Source organism: Pyrgilauda ruficollis, unplaced genomic scaffold, assembly GCF_017590135.1.
Source record: "Pyrgilauda ruficollis isolate IOZ18807 unplaced genomic scaffold, ASM1759013v1 scaffold10, whole genome shotgun sequence".
NCBI lineage: Eukaryota > Metazoa > Chordata > Aves > Passeriformes > Passeridae > Pyrgilauda > Pyrgilauda ruficollis.
This window is the reverse complement of record NW_024508101.1, coordinates 16,753,512-16,773,179: the sequence shown is the minus strand read 5'-3', so window position 1 is coordinate 16,773,179 and position 19,668 is coordinate 16,753,512. Positions and strand designations below refer to the sequence as shown.

The following is a 19,668-nucleotide window of genomic DNA, read 5'->3' as shown; positions in this document are numbered from 1 at the left end:
AGGAAGGAATGGTAAAATGAGGGTAACTCAGTCCAGGAGTCCAGGCATTAGCCAGAGGCTTGTTCTCCAGAGGCTTGCTGCGAGGGCAGGATTCTCCACAGGGCAGCTGATCTCACCCACAGGGCAGCATCAGTGCTTTGTGAACAGTACCCCAGGCAGTGGTGCCTGCACATTGCCTCGTGCCAGGCTCTGGGCAAGTGTGCTCTGCCCTGCAGCCTCTTCTCCAAGCCTCTCCCAGGAAGTCAGGGGCTCTCACTGCAGGAAAGTGTCCATTCTGGCCTGGCTGCTGCTGGAGGAAAATGCAGGAGCTGCAGACGCTGGTCTGGAGACCTTCTTCCTGCTCCTAACTGGTAACGGACGGATTTCCGTCAGGTTTGTCTGGAGGCAGAACTGTCAAGGAAAGCACAGAGCAGTGCCCTGGGAACACAAGTGATCCAACACCTGCTGCAGTCCAGCCTGAACCACAGACCTGGGACCCAGCCATATATCTGCATCCCCAGAGGACAGGATGGGCTTTGCTACCTTCTCACAGGAGCAGAGCTTGGACACACACCTGTCCCACGTGTCAGGAAACACTTCCCAGAAAGGGGGTTTGAACTGGATATTAGAAAACATCTCTTCACAAAAGAGGTGGTCAAGCATTACAGCAGGCTGCCCAGGGAAGTGGTGGAAGTCCCTGCAAGCATTCAAAAAACATGCAGACATGTTGGTTAGGGACATGGGTTAGTGGTGGGCTTGCTAATGCTGTGTTAATGGTTGGACTCTGACCTTAGAGCTCTTTCCCAACATTAATGATTTCACATGATTCTATGCTATCTCCTTGCACATAAACCAGCATTTTAACAGCATATTCGAGCTGCAAGACCTCCTAAGCCAGGACACTGTGCAGGTGAAGGCAGAGCAGCCAGAGCCTGCTGCCTCCCATGGCAGAGCAATCCCAAGGCAGGAGCAGCTCCACACCCGGGGGTGAGCTCAGCCCAGCCACTCCTCACCACTGTGGAGCAGCAGCAGCCCACAGAATGAGGGCTCCAGCTGCACGGGCTGGCAGGCACACAGCCAGAAGAGGCTGTGCTACACTGCTGCTGTAAGATCTCAAGGGCACAGGCAGTCCCTGAAAACTGCACTGATTTCTAGCTGATGGGCTCCTCTGAACCAGCCACAAGTGCTCTCAGCAAGTTCAGGACCTTGATGCCTTTGCTGAGCTCAGATTTGTTCAGAGAGAAATCAGATCATTCCTTGAGGATCCCAAGTCCATTTTCTGTTGAGACCAAAGAGAAGGATCAGAAGTTAGGTGCCCACAGCATCAGTACTGCCACATAAGCTGCAGGAAAGGATACTGGCTCTATGAACTTTGTCCTGCCTCCCATGCCATCGTAGCCCGTCCTCACCTAGGAGAGAGAAACAAATGAGCCTGGAGCAGCACACAGAGCCTTGGCTACCTCTCTTCATGCTGGTTATGGGGAAGGGGGAGTAGTGCAGACCACAGCTTCTGGAGAGGGGTTAAAGGCACTTGGAAACACTCAGTACTTGTGCTAAGCCCTCACTTTTGGAAGAAGACAGACCCATGGGTATTAACAAAGTTTGGGAATATTGGGCACTTTTTTAGATAAGCCGACCAAGGCTTAGGATTTTGTCACTGGAATTGAAGAATACAAGGAGAATACCCTAAGCTCCAAGGAGGTGGAGGAATAGGACATTGAGAGCCACTTAGTCTGCTGCCAGGAAAGGAATGAGCATCTGTCATCTCTGGAGCTCTGCAGGACTGGGAAGTAGCCAGGTTGTGCTGTGAGATTTATTTTCCACGCACTGTATGTGGCAAGGTAAAAGCCTCATTCACTTCCTCTTTCAGGGTCAGTTCAGGACAGAGGTGGCAGTGCCAGCCTGGGCACCCACCAGCTGGACAGTCATACTTACAGAGCCCATGTTCCTGTGGGAACCCAGCAAACCACCCGAAGATGGCTTCTTGGAGAGAAAAGAGTTCCTGATGAATGCTGGCAAGAGTCCTTTAAGAGCATCATCCTCCAGATCATCTGCCCCGTTCTGTCCCACAAAATAACAAGAAAAGCCCTTTAACCAGCACAATCTGCTACATGGAATCCACATACAGGCAGCACTGATAACACAGACAGCTATTTAAGGTAATGGTTACTGCCATACCACGTCAGGTTGAAAACTAGCAGCTAACAACTCCCACTGGGGGTTATGTGGAACAGTACCCAAGAGGCAGGACACTGCCCTCAGCAAGGGCAAACAGCCACCTCAGCTGACCCCACAGTCCTTGTGGTCAGCTCCAGGTGCTGTTTGTGAAGCACATCTGGGACAGAATCATCACCAAGCAGGTGGGTCCCCACCCTCCCTTCTCCAGCCCTGTTCCAGGAGGCCTGAGGCAGCAACAGTGTTTCTAGGAGACCATCAAGGAAAACACTTTGAAGCACAGAGTAGTTCTACAGATGGGCCAGTCCACAGCCACAAGGGAGAAAATAGATTCTTTATTCCAAGCTTATTAACAGCACAATCAAAGAAGCGACACAGAAAAATCAAGATTAGTCATTTTACCTCCACTGTTTCCTTCAGAACTTTCTTCGCCAGATTTACCACAGGAGGCCTGTAAGGAGCCCAAGGAGCAAATCAGCAGAGATTTATTGTTCAAATGGAGCTGGCAAGGACAGACAAGGCCAAGCAAATGACGGCAAAGCTTGCAGCACGCCATCAGGCAGCTGGAGAGCTATCTGATCTCACACAGAAACTTCCAAAGCAGTGAGACTTTGATCTCTTTAGAAGCAGAAAGAGGAGGGGAAACTCACGGCTTTTTATCCAGCTTCTGCCTTTTTGCAGGGCCGAAGGGAGCTGTGCAGGGCTGGTGCTCAGGGGTGTCCACATCGAATGTAGCATCTAGATTGATCTCATCGCTGTGGGCCGGGCGGTGGAGCTTTGGATGCAGTTCCATGGGAGCAGGGCTGCAGGGGCAAGAAAAGCATCAGTCACTGAGCCACTGCCTGCCACCCAGGGGAAGGCAGCACTGCACCCCATGACAATGAGTGCTCAGACAGCAGTGGCACCAGGAGCTTACACCCCGTTCTGCTTACACGCCAAAGAAAGGACAACCTGAACCCCTGAACCATTAAATTCAATGTCCCAAATACTGCTCCCCCTCAAATGCTGAGCACTGTGACACCAGCTCCCAGAGCCCAGAAATCACACTGACACACTGCTGCTCTAAGGACACAACCCAGCCTGCTCTACTGGGCTAATGGCATACGCTCCTCAAGAAAGGCTGCATAAAAGCAGATGTCATTTCTCAGGTTAGATTCCTCTGCCTAGCTGAGATCCTTGGTCACCATACACCAGTGCATGCTCATCACATGGCCAGCTCTAAAGCAACAAGAACAGCAGCTTTAGGGATGTTTCCCAGGCAAGACACAGTGACAAAGACTTTTTAAAAACCCAGGCCATTCCTCCACCCTCTCCTGATCCAAACCCTCAGAGACTTTTTCCACATAAACCAAACATCATCCCGTCAGCCACAAGAAAAAGGATACAAGGAACAAAACCACCATGCCTCTGCAACACCTGCCAGACTAGTACATCTCTGCTTTCTCAGTTAAACTGTCAGCTCTGGCTTTGGACCTGCCTGTACTGTGTCTGAGGATGCAGCTCACTAACCTTTCCAAGACTAGCCGACTGAGTGTTTCCCTGGTTACAGATGGGACCTTCAGAGTATCCTGCAGGATGTCTATCTTTTTCTTCAAACTCTGGAGAGAAAAGGGAAAGCAGCCAGTGAGATAAAGAAAAATTTAGCAGTAGGTACTTTGCCCCTTTTCCATAAATCAACATCAGGTGGAGCTCAGAGGTAGGCTGGGAAATTTAGTCACTGAACAAAAGCCAGCATAACTCCTGGCTTTGCAGCTGCAGACCAGTCTGCAGTAACTGGCAGCTGGCCATGAAGAAAGATATTCTCACCAAGATCTCCTTGTCTGCATTCTTCAGATCTTTCTGTGTGCTTTTTAACTCCTCCTTTGTCTTCTCCAACTCTGAAGTCGTTTTCTGCAGCTGCAGAACACAACAGAGCGTGGGTTACACTTACCTGGGTAAGGGGGACTGCAGAGCCCTGTGAGAGCAGTGTGCTCTGCAGCACATGCTACTTCCCCTGTCTAAGGGCTCAGTTCTCCTGTGTCAGTCTGACCAACCTCTCATGTACCAGTGCAATCCAATCCCTACCCAATTCCACAAGCTGCCTGCAGAGGGATGTCCAGGGCTGCTCGCCCAGCATTTATGCCTCACGGCAACAGCTTTTCCCTGCTCTAACACTTGGTGGCTGCATTCTGAATTCCTGCAGGCCTTTGGACACACCAGAGCACAGCAATCACAAACCACAGGCCGGAGGATGGCTGTGCATCAGCAGTGCTGGCACATGGACAAGCCTGATTCAACAGGGAAGCATGGCAGCAGCAGGGGTCAGGAAGTGGACTGTTACCACTTCAGACACCTCAGTGGCTCCGGGAGCCTGGGCCAGCTCATGGACTGTGGGTACAGTCAGCTCTCTGGCAGCCAGACCTGGAGCCCCCTGAGCACTGACTCGCATCCTCCTGACCCACACTGGCCATCACAGCTTGGCTCTGACTCAGCCAGGAGCAGCCCAATTCCAGCAGCAGAACCTTCTGTAGGGGTTAACTTCTCTGGGGAGCACAGCACAGCAATCTGAAAACCTCCTTCTCCATTTGAGGGGACAGCAGCTATGGCTGAGTAACAGAAGTAGGCCAAATCCACCCACAGCTTCTCACTTTGTTGGCTTAGACACGGGGATGCCCCAGGGAACACCTGTGCCTTGGGGAGTGAGGCTACACACATGCTTTTCACAGGGATGCACTGCCAGAACAGACGAAGACAGTCCTGCCTGACCTGAACTAACAGACCCCAGCCATGCCTGGAGCAGGGTGAGCACAGCAGCAGAAACATGTCAGCATCCCCAAGCTCTGCACCAGCTCAGGACCAGACCAGGCAGGCTCTGTGCAGGGCCACCTGTGTGTCCTCACAGTGCTTTGGGAAGCTCTCCTGCCTGGGCACAGCATGATGTGGGAGCCCTAGCCCAGTTCAGTTGGCTGAAGGCACAAGGCTGGGTGTGACTGGATGTGCCAAGCCAGGTCTAAGACCTGCTCAACTAATACTGGCTCCAAACCCCCTTCCACTTCCTTAGGGACCAGTTCTGCAGCAGGAGGAGCTGGCAGCTGAGTGCTCAGCAGTGTATCTGGAATGGCTACTTCCAGAACCCAGTGGGAGCAGTGGAACACCTGTGTGCTGCTGCCTTCCAGCACAGGCTCCCTGCCAAACTCTGGCTGGCTCTGCACATGCTGTCCCAGCACTGTCCCCAGAGACTGCCCTCCTAACAGCAGCCCGTGAGCTGTTTGCTCATCATATCACATCCTGACCCAGAAACCTCAGCCTGACCCTTCCACACACCTGTACCCATCATGTGGGAGGGGGTCACTGCAGAGGCCTTGGGCCTCAGTTATGGACAGGGATCTTACAGACCAGATGTCACCCTGGCAACTCACACTCTCCCTTTACCTTATTATTGACAGAAAACAGCTCCTTTTTCAGCTTCTCTGTCATCTCACCAGAGATCTTCCGAGCTTCCTTCAAATTCTCATATTCCCTACAAAGAGACCCAAAGAGTCACACTGTTTGTAAGGTAGCTGAGCCAGAACTTCTCAGAGAGAAGCCAAGACCCTCAAATTGAAGCTCTGGACCTGCAGAGCCACCAGAGAAAACCTAGGAGACACAATGCCCTTTAAGGAACAAAAATGAGTAAGTGTCCTAACACTGTCACACATTCCACTGCACCACGGGGGAGAAAAAACCTGCATGGGGTACCATGCCTGATTCCACCAGCAAAATGGGAACCAGAGCCAGAGACATTTTAGTTGCCAGTGAAAAAGACAGAAAACAGAGCACAGCCTCCATGCTGGCAGCAAACAGGGGACTTTGCTTTAAGCGACTTTTCAGAGACTTCACACTACTGGCCATGCACATTCATTCCCAATTACACCACAGGGACACTTGCCTCATTACAGCTTTGTACCAAAGCTGCAGTTATTCAGCTGCCATCAGAACGGACACAAAAAAAGCTGTGGTTTTCCCCCAGCAGGACCAGATGGATATCCAGGTAGGGGAGGGCAGCAGTGGAGGCTTGCTTTGCCAGAGGCCACAGCTGCACAGTGCAGTGCTGCAGAGGGCACAACCCAGAGCTCTGCATCCGCTTGCTTTCCCCTGGGCATGAGAGGAAAGCAGAGGGAATAATCATCATCGCTTCATAGGTGCACTGACAACTCTGGAGACCGTTCCCATGGTGACACACATGTCACTACAGTGACAAGAGGAACAGTTCAGTGTGACAGGCTCCAAACTAGGTCCCCAGGATCTGTCAGTCAAAGCCCAGTGGAAGCCCTAAGAGGCAGTGAAAGCCCCACAGAGCCCATGTGCCTGTTGGTGCTCGGCAGAGGGCTCTCCCTGGGTATCCCCAGGACAACACCAGCCAGCTGTGCCAAGCCTGCAGCACCTACTTTTTGAGGGAGACACAGTAGATTGCAAGCTGCTCCACCGCTGCCTGCCCGACTCCCATGTCTCTGATCATCTCCTCCACTTCCGGGCGCTGGCTCTGAAGCAACAGCTCAATCCTGCACAAAAAACCCACAAACAAAAACATACCCTCAGCTCATGAATCACAAACAGACCTGGGAAAGAGACAAAAGCCCTGTTCCCCCCTCTAGGGGCTGGTGCAGCCTGAGCTTCTCCTGCAGGCACTCTGGGTGTCATGGGAGTAGAGAGACAGCTGCCTCACCTCAAGCAGGGCTTTTCACTGGGGAAAAGCAGCATTACTTGGACTAGAGAAGGGGCAGCTGCACACACATAGTGCACATGGAACTGATGCCCAGCTCTTGGTCCCTATAGCCCTGTGGCTGTGTTCCTGGGCTGGCATTCTGCCCCAGCATCCTCTGATAACAGAAATGGCACATAGCCATGCTCAGTGCACTAGAGATGAGGCCAGTACCCTGCCTTGCTGCTCTTTAATGAGAGCAGCTGTCTGCAAATTTAGCAGGGGCAGGAGGCATGCAAGGGTGGCTAAAGCAGCCGTTTCAAACCTTACAGGTACCATGATCCAGCACATGGAGGTGGGTGCTGCAGCAGGCCCAGCAGGACCCTTCTGCCCTCCCCAAAAAGGGCAGAGGGGTGCAGCCCAGCCTGCAAGGCCCAGGGAGCACTCAGATCTCACCGTTCCATGGTTCTCAGCTTGTTTCGCAGCCGCCGGGCCTCCTCCTTTGAACTTCTGTTATCCTCCTGCTGCTGCTCCAGGAATTTCATCTGCTTCTGCAGGGAAGCAAGCACACACAGACCACTAGTGAGGCTCCAGGGATTGTTGGAGAAGCATCCCGGCTTATGTGCACTGCGGGCAGCCGGAAGCACACATCGGCTAAATGCTACCACCACCTCAGCAGCCCGGGATTATGGAGAGTTGACTCCCTCCCACTGCACCCCCAGCTCTGCTCCCCACGAGCACAGCAGGGTCTCAGTGCTAATCACAAGGTGGGGTTGGAGCTGAGCCCATGTCACAGCCCCTCTCTGCTGCACAGTGCCCTGTATGCAGCGGTGACAATTTGTTTTTCAAAAGCAAAGGAGTCCACAGCAAGCAAACCCTGCTATTGCCTTTCCCTCCGTGCACAGCTGGTTGCTTCAGCCTCCCAACTCTCCTTGCTATTAGCTGCTTAGAGCACAGATAGGAATGAGTGGATCTCTTCTGGGAGACCTCAGCCAAACCAGACACCCACCCAGGCACTTCTCTCACCTGCTGCAAGTCTATTGCAGCCTATTGCCACTCCAGCAGTAACACAGAACCTCAGCTGAGATAGAAAAGCACACATCTGCAGTGTGGCAGAGAATGGGGATAGCTGAATTAGCACCATTCTGATGCATCTGTGCTGTCTAGGTTTGTGTGTGCCTGGGCACCTTGCACAGCAACTTTAAAAGGCTCTGGTTTCAGCATAGCACTGATTGCAGGGAAAGGCCTGGCAAAAGATCAGTGTCTTGTAAAGCTCCTTCCCACACAAGTTAAAGGATTTTATCCACTTCCTGCCACAGAAACCAAACAGCTGTGAAACCGCCAGGAAGTTGAGGAGGGACAGTGTTGCAGGCTCATGTGTCACTCTTGTTTAACTGGAGCTTGTCTTTGGCTTTTCCCTAACCAGAACTCTCAACACTTCAGATCCCCACAGCAGTGTTTTGTGCCTGGTCAGGGCAGAGGTCCCAGCTTCAGCCAGCCTGAAACTGCAGCAAACTGGCAGTGCCAGCAGAAGACAGGCCCAGCTCTCAGCCTTAACCTGCGTCACAGCGAGTTAAGCCTGTATTTTCACTGCAGAAGTTTAGTGCTTTAATGATGCAGTTTAAGACAGTGCTTGGCATTCAGCTGGGAAACCCCACATGCCACAGAAAAGATACCTCCAGGTTCTAATCCTTCTGCCCTGCCCAGCTTTCATTAAAGGGACTTAAGCATACAGAGAGGGTTTTGCAACAGGGAAGATAAGCACAGAGCTCCTCCAGAGGTGTCAAGGCATGAAAAGCAGCACTGAGATGCTGAGTTGAGCAGCAAGTATTGGCTCTCACTGTCACAGTTATTTCTGCTGGAGTAGGGGGCGTCAGAAGTATCCTGCCACTGACCTGTCCAGGATCACACCAGCATCTATGGCATGGCCAAGATCCAGGCTGCCTTTACATGCAAGCAGATTGGATAAAATCCCATGGCTGGGCAAAAACAGTTGTGCTGGCTCACAGCGAGGCCTGCCTGGCATTAATTCCTTACTCTTTCTGACCTTTCAGGTAGATCTCCTGGATGCTTCCTCCCAAAAGAGCCCAGCTGCAGGTGGCCTACAGCACGACAGCACCATGACACGTCTACAAGCTCTCTCTGGGCCACTTGGCCTTGCAGGTCAAGAAACAGGATGTAGTTTAGGATACTGGGTTAAACAGCATGGGAAGTGCAGTAGACCCTTATCCCACTTTCCAGCCTGCAGCTCACAACCTCACCTGCCTGCACCCCACCTTCTTGAGACAGACACATCACCTTCACACAGCACAGACTGCCCAGCCCAGCATCAAGGCAAAGCTGCTCCAAAACATCCCTGCTCAACAAAGCTGCTCCTGCTCTTACCCTCTTCCTCTTGCTGTTTACGCATAGTACATGACTACACACTGAGTCACTGCACACTGAAGCACAACAGGAATATTTGATCCCTGGACTTCACAACATTACTAACCTAACTGAGGCAAAGCCCTGGCAACAGAACAGAGACAGGAGAGTTAGCTGGATCAGATCCCACTCAGCTGAAGCCTGCAACTCCCCCTCCATATTTTTCAGTTTGATTTCTCCCCCTGATCAAAGTAAGAAAATAATTTTCCTTGAATCCCACTTGGCCTAAACCCATTTCAGAAGAACATTCTACCTCAGGGAACCACTGTTTCAGCAACAGGGTGCTGAGGCTAGCTCCCACACTAGATTCCCGCTACTACCTTTATGGCCAGCACTGCCGCTTCATTAGTGAGGCTCAGTCACATTCCTCAGACTGGGCTGGCATTTTTCCCTCGCCAGGGATACCTCTACCTTGAGCACCTGTACACAAACCACGGGCCTGTAGGCTTTTTACGCCTCTGAATCACCTCAGGCAGAGCACAAACAGGACCTCAAGACCAGCAACAGCACTTGCTTCAATTAATCAAACCGAAATGAAAATCCAGGTACCAGACCCAAAATCCCACCAGCACAATCTCTTTATTAGCAGGATCTGCAGAGATCTTCAACAGAACTAACACTGACTGCATGATGGTTAGTCCTGTTGGGGACAGGAAGGGTACCTTGAGAGAGGAGCACAGCATCTCTGTCTCTCCCAGCATCTTCTGGAGTGACTCTATCGTGGCATTGCGCACATCCAGAGTGTCCCTCAGCCCATCCACAACAGCCTGGCATTCCCGCTTTTCTTTCTCTGGAAACGAAGAAAGAGAAAGGTCATGGCCTGGTAGCCCAGAGTCCAGTTGCAGCAGAGCAGCAGGAGCACACAGACTGCTTGCAGGCTCAGCTCCAGGCTGCCAGGATTCAGCCATTCCTGGAGAGAGCCATTTCTCTAAGTGGCGTCTGCACCAGGGTCTGTACTGAGCAATTGCTTCTCTCAGTGCCAGCAGGCTTCAAGATTTCTTTACTAAAGATAAAAAATTCCCTTTAATAGCTTTCCAGTGCCAGCCCTGCTAGCATTAAGATGATGAATCTTAACTCTTGCGTTTTCTCAAAGCCAGGCTTGCACAAGGAAATAATTCCTCTCAAGTTACACCAAGCTGTCATAGAGCTGGAGAAGAGAGCTTTGTATCCATCCTCTCCACATGGAATTTTACATGTCAGGAGCCCCTTTGGGGGCCATTGGGCAGATGTATGCAGGGGTCCACCAAGCTGCTGCATGTGCCCTCATTAACTACAGCACCTACATCAAAGGGCAGGTGCTGGGGGCACTGCAGGACACATGACAGCTTAAATAGATTCCCCAGGTGCCCACTTTTTGCAGGTCACAAAACCTTTACATCCTGCTCCCCCTCTCCCTGACAATCCAGGAGCAAAGTACATGCCCCTAACCACCAGAGTGAAGGTGGTGGAAACCACCACTAGATTTCAATTTGTTTTGTGGAGACAAGGGAAGGACAGCTCAGAAAGCAACAACCACTATCAGGAGCTGCCAGACCAAGCAAGGAACAGCCACCATCATTGAAAAGCTCAAAGCAGTTGGGTAATGAGGGAAAGCAGGAACCTCTTCACCTAACCCTGCTGAGGGCAGGGTGAAACCTTCAGCTCAGCATCTTCAGTCTTTGCTATAATTGCCTGTGGCTCCAGCCTGGCAATAGTAGAGAGCCAAAAAGTGCCTTTCAAAAAAACTTGTTCTCCTTGCAAGCCATCCAGTTTCAAATTCTGCCTCCACATCCTGTGGAAGCATGACCTGCAGTGAAGCTTCACTGTTCAATCAGGGAGTAAAAGAGCCATGTGGGACCGAGGAACAAGACAAGAACATGTTTCAGCAGAAGCACACGGGCGGCTTCTGCATCAATCTGAATAACCCTTTCCCACCAGAGGCAGTGTCTGGAGACGCTCCCTTGCATTTGCAGGGACTCCACACCCACTGGAAGAGTTAGGGCTTCCCCCTCCTCCGTTCCCAGCTGCCCAGAGGCAGATGGCAGGAATCAAACCCCTCCATGCTGCAGGAATGAGTTTTCAGCTCATTCAGAGAGCCTCCCACAGAGCCTGCTGGGTCTGCTCGGAGCTCGGCACCTCTCGAGCCATTTGCAGGCTGATCAGAGCCTGGCAGCTCCACAGCTCCTCTGCAGCACACAGAGCAGAGCACAGCTTCACATGGAGAACTTATACCCAGGAACCAGCAGAGAGCAGAGTACCCACAGCAAAGGAGGCAGGAGGTGGGAAGGAGCTTCGCGTTTCCAATATGAAAAGAGAATGGGACAGGGAATGTCAAATCCAACCTCTACTCACCAGAAGCCGAGAAGATTAGCAGGCCTTCAAGCAGTTTTTCTTGGATAATATCCTAGCAAGAATCCCAGCCACCTTTCCCAGAAGATCTGGCTCTCTACCAAGTCACTAAACTCAACCAAGCTGGCAGGAGAACAGGCCTCAGAATAGAGACGTGCAGACCATCCAATTCTACTCTCAGGCTAAGGACCGAATCCTCAATCTACTGGCTATTCATGTCTGTCTCGTGCATGCAGGGAACGCAGAGGAAAGACAACTCTTGGGGCGTGGGTGAGCCCCCAGCATTCTTTAAACATTTTTTTACCCTTCTGCTAGCATGTTTTAGGATTTCTGTCACTTAGACTGACATTTTCCTTTTGCTGCTCATGACTCATGTTCTGATGACAGGCTGCCTACAGACGATGCTTAAAACCCATCGACAAGTCTCCAGGGCTTTTGCTTTTCCTGCCTCCCTCAAACATCCTCTAAAATTAAAGATGGGAAGATGGAAGTGCGTGCACACTGAACTCCGTCTGCTCTTCGCGCGACACATGTGGCACTGCAACAGCCAAACAAATCCAAAGCCTTCCCACTGCTGCTTTTGGACATCACTTTCACCCTCTATCTGCTGGAGGGAATGAGTCTTTGCCATATGCAGCTGTGAGTTTCCCAGCAAGCAAACCAAGGCTTTTGCTTTCAAGCCTGCTCCAGATAGAGCGTTGCTGCAATTCTGTAAGCTTGTGACTAGGAAGGGGGCAAAAATATTGCATCTACTTGTCTGAACTCGCAGTGAATTCCAGAGTTACAGCAGAGCTGGGCCAGGCTGTGGACTCAGGCTCTGTCACATAAGCTTTGCATCACTGTAGGTGTTCTCACCTCAGCAAAAGCTCCAAAGAAGTTGCTCTAGTGAAACAGTTTGCAGCCTGAACCATGCTCTCGGCTTCAGAGAGGACTGGCCTCTGCACAGGGGCTCCTCAGACCTGGGCAAGCCACCTGGCACAGGCAGAGCCCAGGAGCTGCTGATTGTGTGCTGCTGATCCTCTGCAGGCTACAGGAACTCACCTTTCAAGGAGAGCTGGGCCTTCACCTTGTCCAGTTCATTCTGAAACACAACACAGAGAACCCCATTAGGAAATGCCCTGCAGAGATGCTTTCACCAGATCTTAAAAAGACCCAAAAGGTTTCTCAGCAGGACTTTGGAGCAGGCAGGTACTAAGGAGGGAATATGGAAACAACAATCACGGAGTTACAAGCCTGGATTATCACAGGGAACAGAAAGAGCACCTCCAACTGGCATTCTTCAGGGGGAGAAGAGAGGATCGCAGCTTCAGCTTAGCCTTGTCAACCTTGTGTTTCTCACGCTGTCAGTCATCCTGTTTTAGCTGAATAATTTTGGAAGGCTCTCAGGGAAACACATGAAGTCAGGCAAGAACAATTTTTATGTTTTACCTAAACAAAGCAATAAGGGAGGGATGTTGCCAGACTAACTGGATTACTGAGAGTTCTTTAAACTGAAGTGAACTTTAATCAGATGGAGGTGGGAGACAGGAGAGCACAGCCAAACACCTGAAAAGGTAACCAAGCATGCACTCAAACATGCTGACAGACACTGAAGTCACTGCAGTTCAGAATGCTGATATGAGCTAACAGCTCAATCGAACAGCTGGAAACAGATCACTGAGAAACCAATCCATACCACACCAGCTGAGAGTGCACAAAATCTCCTGGGTACCACAAGGGTCTGAGGAACATCAACATTTCTAACGCCTTCATCAAGGATCAGCAGATGCCCGGTAGTTTAAATTAGAGAAAATGAAGTGATATAATTTAACACTGGCGAATAGCCAAAGGAAATGTAGAGAGGTTAAAAAGAGAGGCTATTTATATCTATATATCTATATGTATATTTAAAAGAAAAACCAGAGAGAGAAATATATGCAGGAAAGAGTCAACAGAAGATGACTTAAAAAGCTGTGTTAGAGAACTGCAGAGGAAAGCACATAACAAGTCAGGCAGGAACTGCAGTGGAATAAAACCACAATAAAATGCCAACACAGGCACACAAATCTGTGCAACCCGGAATGCTACATGCAAATCTGAGCCGAGAATAGCACCAGCAGTGACCACAGCTCTGATAGGACCAGAGCTAGGGCTCTGCTAGTGACAATAAAGGGAGGAAAGGGAATGTGGGATGTAAAGCTTGGTAAGCAGAAGGGACTAAATGCAAAACCTAGCAGAGCTGACTGGGATTTGCCCCAAGGGGCACAACTGCTGGAGGGCTAACGTGGAATTAACTCTGCTGCAGGAACTATTCTGAAGCAGCTTCCTCAGAGTCCTATTCAGGAACGATTAGTGGGCTCACAAGATGTGCTAATTATCATGATAGCAAAGAAACCCTGGGCTACTTCAGGCAGCTATGTAACATTACCTCATTCATCAACTTAATCTGAAATCCCTCATCCTCCACCACAGCTCCTAAAAGCCGCTCCCAATTTTCTCTCCTCTGAGAGAAGCTCTCCTCTCTCTGCCAGACTGAGTTACCACATTTTCCCAAGATCAAATGAATATATCCTGACCACAAACAGACAGCTGTCCTCCAAGGCTTCTACCTTCCCCAGCAGGTTTACAGGCAGGAATCCTTCCCCCACCTCCTCTTCACCAAGCTGAAATCTCATTTGGAAGAATTCTGCACTCCCCAGATCACAAGCAGCCCTTGACAGACTCACTGAGGTGTTACACTCCAAAACTCACCCTTTTCCTGCTCTGGGAACAGCCACATGGAGACTGTTCTGCTCACAAGGACCATCTTTAAATTCAGTATAGGCTAAACCCAGGTTCAGTAATGAAAGAAATGCTTGGACACTTAGCCTGTGGTCTGCAGCTACTCCAGGGATCCACCTTCCCCCTGCTGTTTCTGTTGAAGTTTTAGCCTGGGGGTGGAAAAGCAAAACAGCCCCAGCACTCCTTTAACTGTAAACATTTCTGAGTAACAGCAACAGTGAGAAACAGAAACAAAAGACAATTACAGAAGATAATTTGGCTAATTCTGCAACAACAGGAAGGGGTTTCAGATCATGAGGGGGCTCTTCCAACCACTTCACTGGGTACTAAAGACTGATCCTCCAAAAAGAGTCCCAAGCTTGTCACCCCAAGATGACAAGAACACCACAGCTACACACTTTGCTTTCTCACATCTCTTTCATGGCAGGAGGCCAAATGCTCATTCCAAGACAGCTGTGGGCTGCACAGATACAGCTCCAGCTGATTACAGAGATGAACACCACTTTATGCCCTTGGATTTTTTTTTTTCTTCCTCAGGTGAAGTTGCTTCTGGCTGAGGATGCCAGAAGTTCTTATCTTATCCTCTGAAGAGCCCAGGCTTGGCCCACCATGAGTTCGCTTTGAACTGGTGCCTGGCCAGAATCAGACACTCCATCACAGACAGACCTTACATCTAGGTGGACCTTAGTACCTCGCCCATTGTGAACAAGACATCTGTGCTCTTAAGGTACTCCATGTCCTCCAAAAACAAGGCAGCACACCACATGAAACTGGTTGCAGCAGCAGCCTGTACAGTGCACACAGCAGTGAATACCCACACAAGCTAATGATGCTGATTTACCCAGAAAAGTATTTGGTTCTTTCCGTTGGTGACCTCAGAGCCCTCATTAAGCAGGCTGTACACTGAGGCTAGATGTTGCTGTGACACATGCACACAAGATTTATAGGAGCAAGAGCAGTTACCATTAAGTTTGTTGTGCAGGAGCAGCTCCACAGTGCTGCCCTTGAGCAATGGAGCAGTTCTGCACAGCCTGCCTGGAGCAGAAGGCTGGGGGAACCCATTTTAGATCCTGGAGTGGGGGTGAGAGAGAACAGGAAGATTTTCTAGGGCAATTCTCTCCAGACAACCCATTTCCAAATCACCCATCTCATTAGACTCGTGGGAATGGATCTCAATCCGTACAAAAGGAAATGTGTATCTGCTGCGAGGGCCCATGGCTCCCAGGGCCCAGAGATGCTCCTCCACTCCTCTGCACACTTCGCTCTTCAGACTGGTTACTGGTGGTCTTGGAGAAAGACAGTGCTACTGACATTCTAGTCTGGCTGGTTTTATTTTAAAGACATACAAAGTACATATAGAATTGTCATGGCAACTGCTAATTATGGTAATTGCTGCACATGCTGCTTCTAAACACAAGAGGGTACAAGCGTCCTGTTATACCAAGGTCAACCGGCCACCCTTTTTTGGAACAGATAATTCCAAGACAGAAGGAGCCCTGTTTCATCCACACTACACAAAGGAGAGAAGGTGGAACAGCCACTCTGTGTTTATCCCTACTCATCCCCATCTCTCTGCACCCAAAGGTGGCACTTGGAGCACACCACCCAGCACCCCAGCTCCAGCCAGGATCCCGCCAGGACCCAGCCTCCACGTTGGTCACTGCTGCTGGTGTGGCTTCAGGCATTCCTTTCCTACTCTCTCTCGGGGAATCATGACTTTATCACCACCCTGCCCCACATCCTTCAATCTGCACAACCAACCTTCCTGCACAGAAGGGAGGAGCAGGAGGCACTTCCTCCAATGGACCCCTCTCTCCAGAGGGGTTAGCAAGGCTCACACACAGCCACACCACAGATACCAGCAGCAGTTCACTGCATCTGGGATTTCCCTTCTCCTGTCCTTGGAACAGCTCTGTACCCTCATTCCCAAGGGAGGAACAGCAGTCCAGCAGGTTTCCAGGTAAAGTGAGAAGCAGAAGGAAGAGCAGGAAGGAGAGGAGGTTCCTTGGGTCACCGCATGGGATTTGATCAGAGGGAATGCTAAATCATCAGAGAATGAAATGCTTCAGGTCAGACACATGAGCACAGCAAGCTCCAGCCTGGGAAGCACCTGCTGGCAGAGGACCAGCAGGCCAGGCCACCCTTCCAGGAGGCTGAAGCATCACATGAGGAAAGAACACCCCCGTCAAGTTACCTGCAAGGTCTCAGCATCCGGTGCTGCTTGCTCGTCCAGGGTAACATCAAAAAACAGCTTACTGATGATGTGTCTTTTGCTGACCTAAACACAGGAGACAGAAGAGTTTGATGGGCACAAATATGGAAACAACAGATATGGAAGACAGATGGAGGGGGAGAAGGTAGTGTCTTGTGACAAGGCCATGAAAGGCAAATCAGATCACGTGTTTGACACCATTAGTGGTGATGCTCTGCTTTGGCTCAACAGCACAGCAGCAGACCCCCCACTCAGTTTCTGGGAGTGTGACTCCAGCCAAGCTCCTGAGCCGCAGCAGAAAGATTCAGACATTTCTGAATCGAGCGCAGTCTGTTCTCTGGCAGCTCAGCCCAAAGCAGCTGATGCTGAGCTAACATGATGCCAAATCCTAAGACAGAAGTACGTGCTGCTTTCTGCAGGCAGAAGGTGCTGTAATTGAATTTGATAGCTCTCCACACCTCCCCCATGCAGTTACAGCTTTGTGTTTTAAGTATTATATACAGTCATGACACCAGCTAATTGCATGGTTACTGCCACATAAGATGTTATTTCGCGATAACTCCATGGTAACCCAGAGATGTAAGAGGCAGAGAAGAACAGAGGGAATCAACAAGTCAGGGAAGGAACAAGGGCCAAGACCTTGAGAGGAGAAAAGAAGCACGAACACAGAATAAGCCCAAGCAGCAGCTGGCTAAAAATCTACATGAGAGCAAGGAAACATCTCCTGCAGCCACTACGTGCTAAGATCTGCTGGTGGCATGAAGGCTGGTGACACAAGGGACTTCAAAGACGTTCAAGTCCCAGTTAAGCCAATGGAAACCCAAGGCTCAGCTTCCTATCTCAGAAGCAGAGCACATCCTTCCTTCTCTCCCCAGCCATCGCTTTTCTCAAGGGAGGGTCAAGTACTGCTAAACCAGGAGGGGTTGCAAGGCCCACGTGCAGCAGACAGCTGGGCACACCAGAAACACCAGCCAGGTGCCCCATTAACCCTTGCAGCCCCTCCTGTCATCATGTCAGTACTTACCCAGCCTAAGTAAAAGCTGTGAAAACCCACAGCCCTTTTGAAAGGAGCTGCAGTGCAGACAGCAGCAGGGCACCCTCAGCCCACTGCAACCCCAAGGGCTGTGGAGGGGAGTTCCTCTCCTCTGGGGAGTCCCAAGTGACAGAAAGTCCCTCTGCTTTTTACCATGAGCCTTTTTCTGGCATCACCCCAGGCCACAGCTCCTTGGTGCCACAGGGGATGGCTTTACCTGGTTTCTGCACTGCGGGCATGTCCGGCTCGGTGCAGTGTCAAACCACTGGAAGAGGCTGAGAAAGAAAAGGAAAACATACAGTAAATCCTTACAGTCCTGGGGCACTGCTTCCAGGGGCCATCCCCCAGCTCCCCAGGGGCAGCAGGATGTGACTCCTTGTCACACACTCAACAGAACTGCAAACCTTCAGTCCAGCGCTGGCCGGCAGGAGCTCCATGCTCCACCCGCATCTCCAAGACAATTCCTGGCTGAATTTAGCATGTGAGCTTATCTTTAACAGGGCAGAGCTTTTGCAGAGCTCAGATCTCTCTGGGAGACAGGCACTGAAGAGCTGCAGCTTCACAGGAGCGAGTGGATGCGCACAGGAGCTGCTCTATCAGGGTGTGACAGCTGAGATGCCAGCGCAGGCAGCTCCAAGGGGTGCCACTGAACACGGATCTCTGAGCCAGGGGCGCCGGGCTGGCTCTGCTCTGGGACGATGAACGCAAACCTGCCGGGCTCCCCACGACAGCTGCTAATGCATTTTGCAACCAAGCCATCACGTCACACTGGAAAGGTTTATTTTGGGAGCAGGTAATGATTTGGAGCTGGCAGGTTACCTTTGGAAGCTCTCCCTGCTCCGCTGGCTGCTGGCAGAGAGCAGGCCCGAGCAGCGCTGCTGAGTGAGGAGTGACAATCACACCCGTGCTCCTTTCCAAGCTTGTTATCCAGGAAAGCAAATGCCCACTCTCTCCCCACACAAAGTTTATTTCCTCAGAAGAACCATTTCCTTTCAACACAGACATTTGCAACACAGTCCTAGAAAAGCATGGAATTACCAGGGCAGCTTCACCATAACCCAACATCACTCCCTCCAAACACCCTGTGACACTGGCTCTTCCGGAGAAGGGAGCCTGCAGGCAGCACAGCAACACAAGCACAGAATCAATTAGGTCGGAAAAGATCTGAGATGATCGAGTCCAACCCATGACCGATCACCACCATTCAGTGCCACTTCCAGTCCTGCCTTAAAGACCTCCAGGGACGGCGACTCCACCACCTCCCGGGTCAGCCCGTTCACACGTGCGACCAGCACAGCCCGGACTGCCGCGGCAGCTCCGTGAACTCCTCAGAGCCCTCGCGGGGGCCGGCAGCCCGCAGCCCACGGCCCGGCCCGAGCCCCCGCCCGCCCCGGCGCTCACCAGGCCTGGTGGAAGGTGTGCCCGCAAGGCACGGCCGCCACGTCCCGCTCGTTGTCGAAGAAGTCGGAGCAGATGGTGCAGTGGGCGCGGATGGGCATGGCGGGGCCGGGCGGTCGGCGCGGGTGGCCGGGGGGGCTCCAGAGGGTCGCGGCCCCGGGGCCGGAGCGGCCGCACGGCCCTGCGCGGTTCAAACGCGACCGCGAACGCGCCGCTTCCGGCCCGCCCCGGAAGTGACCTCAGGGGATCCCGCACCGGGGCCAAGGGTGGGGCCTGGTGGAGTGGGCGTGGTCTCTGTGGGCGGGGCCGAGGGCGCGGCCTGAGGGAGGGGGCGGGGCTCGCCCCCGGGCCCGTGCCCCGCGGTGGCACCCGGAGTCCTTCAGGAGATCCTTCCCGGGATCCTTCCCGGCCGCCGCCGCTCACGGGTCCCGCTGCCCTCACTGCCCTCGCTGCCCGGACAGCGGTGCCGCTTCCAGCCCGCCGCGTCTCGCTCAGCGCCGTGCTGCCGGCACGCGCGGCAGAGCCCGGGCCCCACAGAGAGACTGGGCAGGCGGCGCTGGTGCTGTCTCAGTTTGTCCTCAGCGGGGTCTTTATTTGCCAGAGATACAGCGGCGGGGCGCGGGGCGGCGGCGGCAGCCGCGGGCAGAGCCGGCCCTGCAGGCATGCAGCTGCGAGGGGGGAAGCGGGGACCGGGGAGGG

The 19,668-nt window shown here is 52.0% G+C and overlaps 1 protein-coding gene across 1 annotated transcript; it reads right to left on the bottom strand.

The window, feature by feature from the left end:
* Positions 1-252: 252 nt before the first annotated feature.
* Positions 253-19,070, bottom strand: LOC121351759 (TRAF interacting protein). The gene is made up of 15 exons (XM_041464123.1): positions 18,973-19,070; positions 17,789-17,846; positions 16,521-16,604; positions 12,608-12,647; positions 9,901-10,028; positions 7,271-7,365; positions 6,561-6,674; positions 5,566-5,653; positions 3,961-4,050; positions 3,664-3,752; positions 2,805-2,957; positions 2,557-2,605; positions 1,915-2,040; positions 1,338-1,388; positions 253-378 (listed from the first exon to the last, which is right to left on the bottom strand). The coding sequence occupies exons 1-15, from the start codon at positions 19,068-19,070 to the stop codon at positions 253-255; spliced, it is 1,389 nt and encodes a 462-aa protein (XP_041320057.1).
* Between the last annotated feature and the right edge of the window lie 598 nt (positions 19,071-19,668).

Excerpts from the sequence above, each read along its gene's own strand:
- LOC121351759 (XM_041464123.1), bottom strand. The coding sequence starts at position 19,070 with ATGCCCATCCGCGCCCACTGCACCATCTGCTCCGACTTCTTCGACAAC. Across the intron at positions 17,847-18,972 it reads CACACCTTCCACCAGGCCTG|CCTCTTCCAGTGGTTTGACA; the intron begins GTGAGCGCCGGG and ends TTTCTTTCTCAG. Across the intron at positions 2,958-3,663 it reads AGTCGGCTAGTCTTGGAAAG|CCCTGCTCCCATGGAACTGC; the intron begins GTTAGTGAGCTG and ends TTGCCCCTGCAG.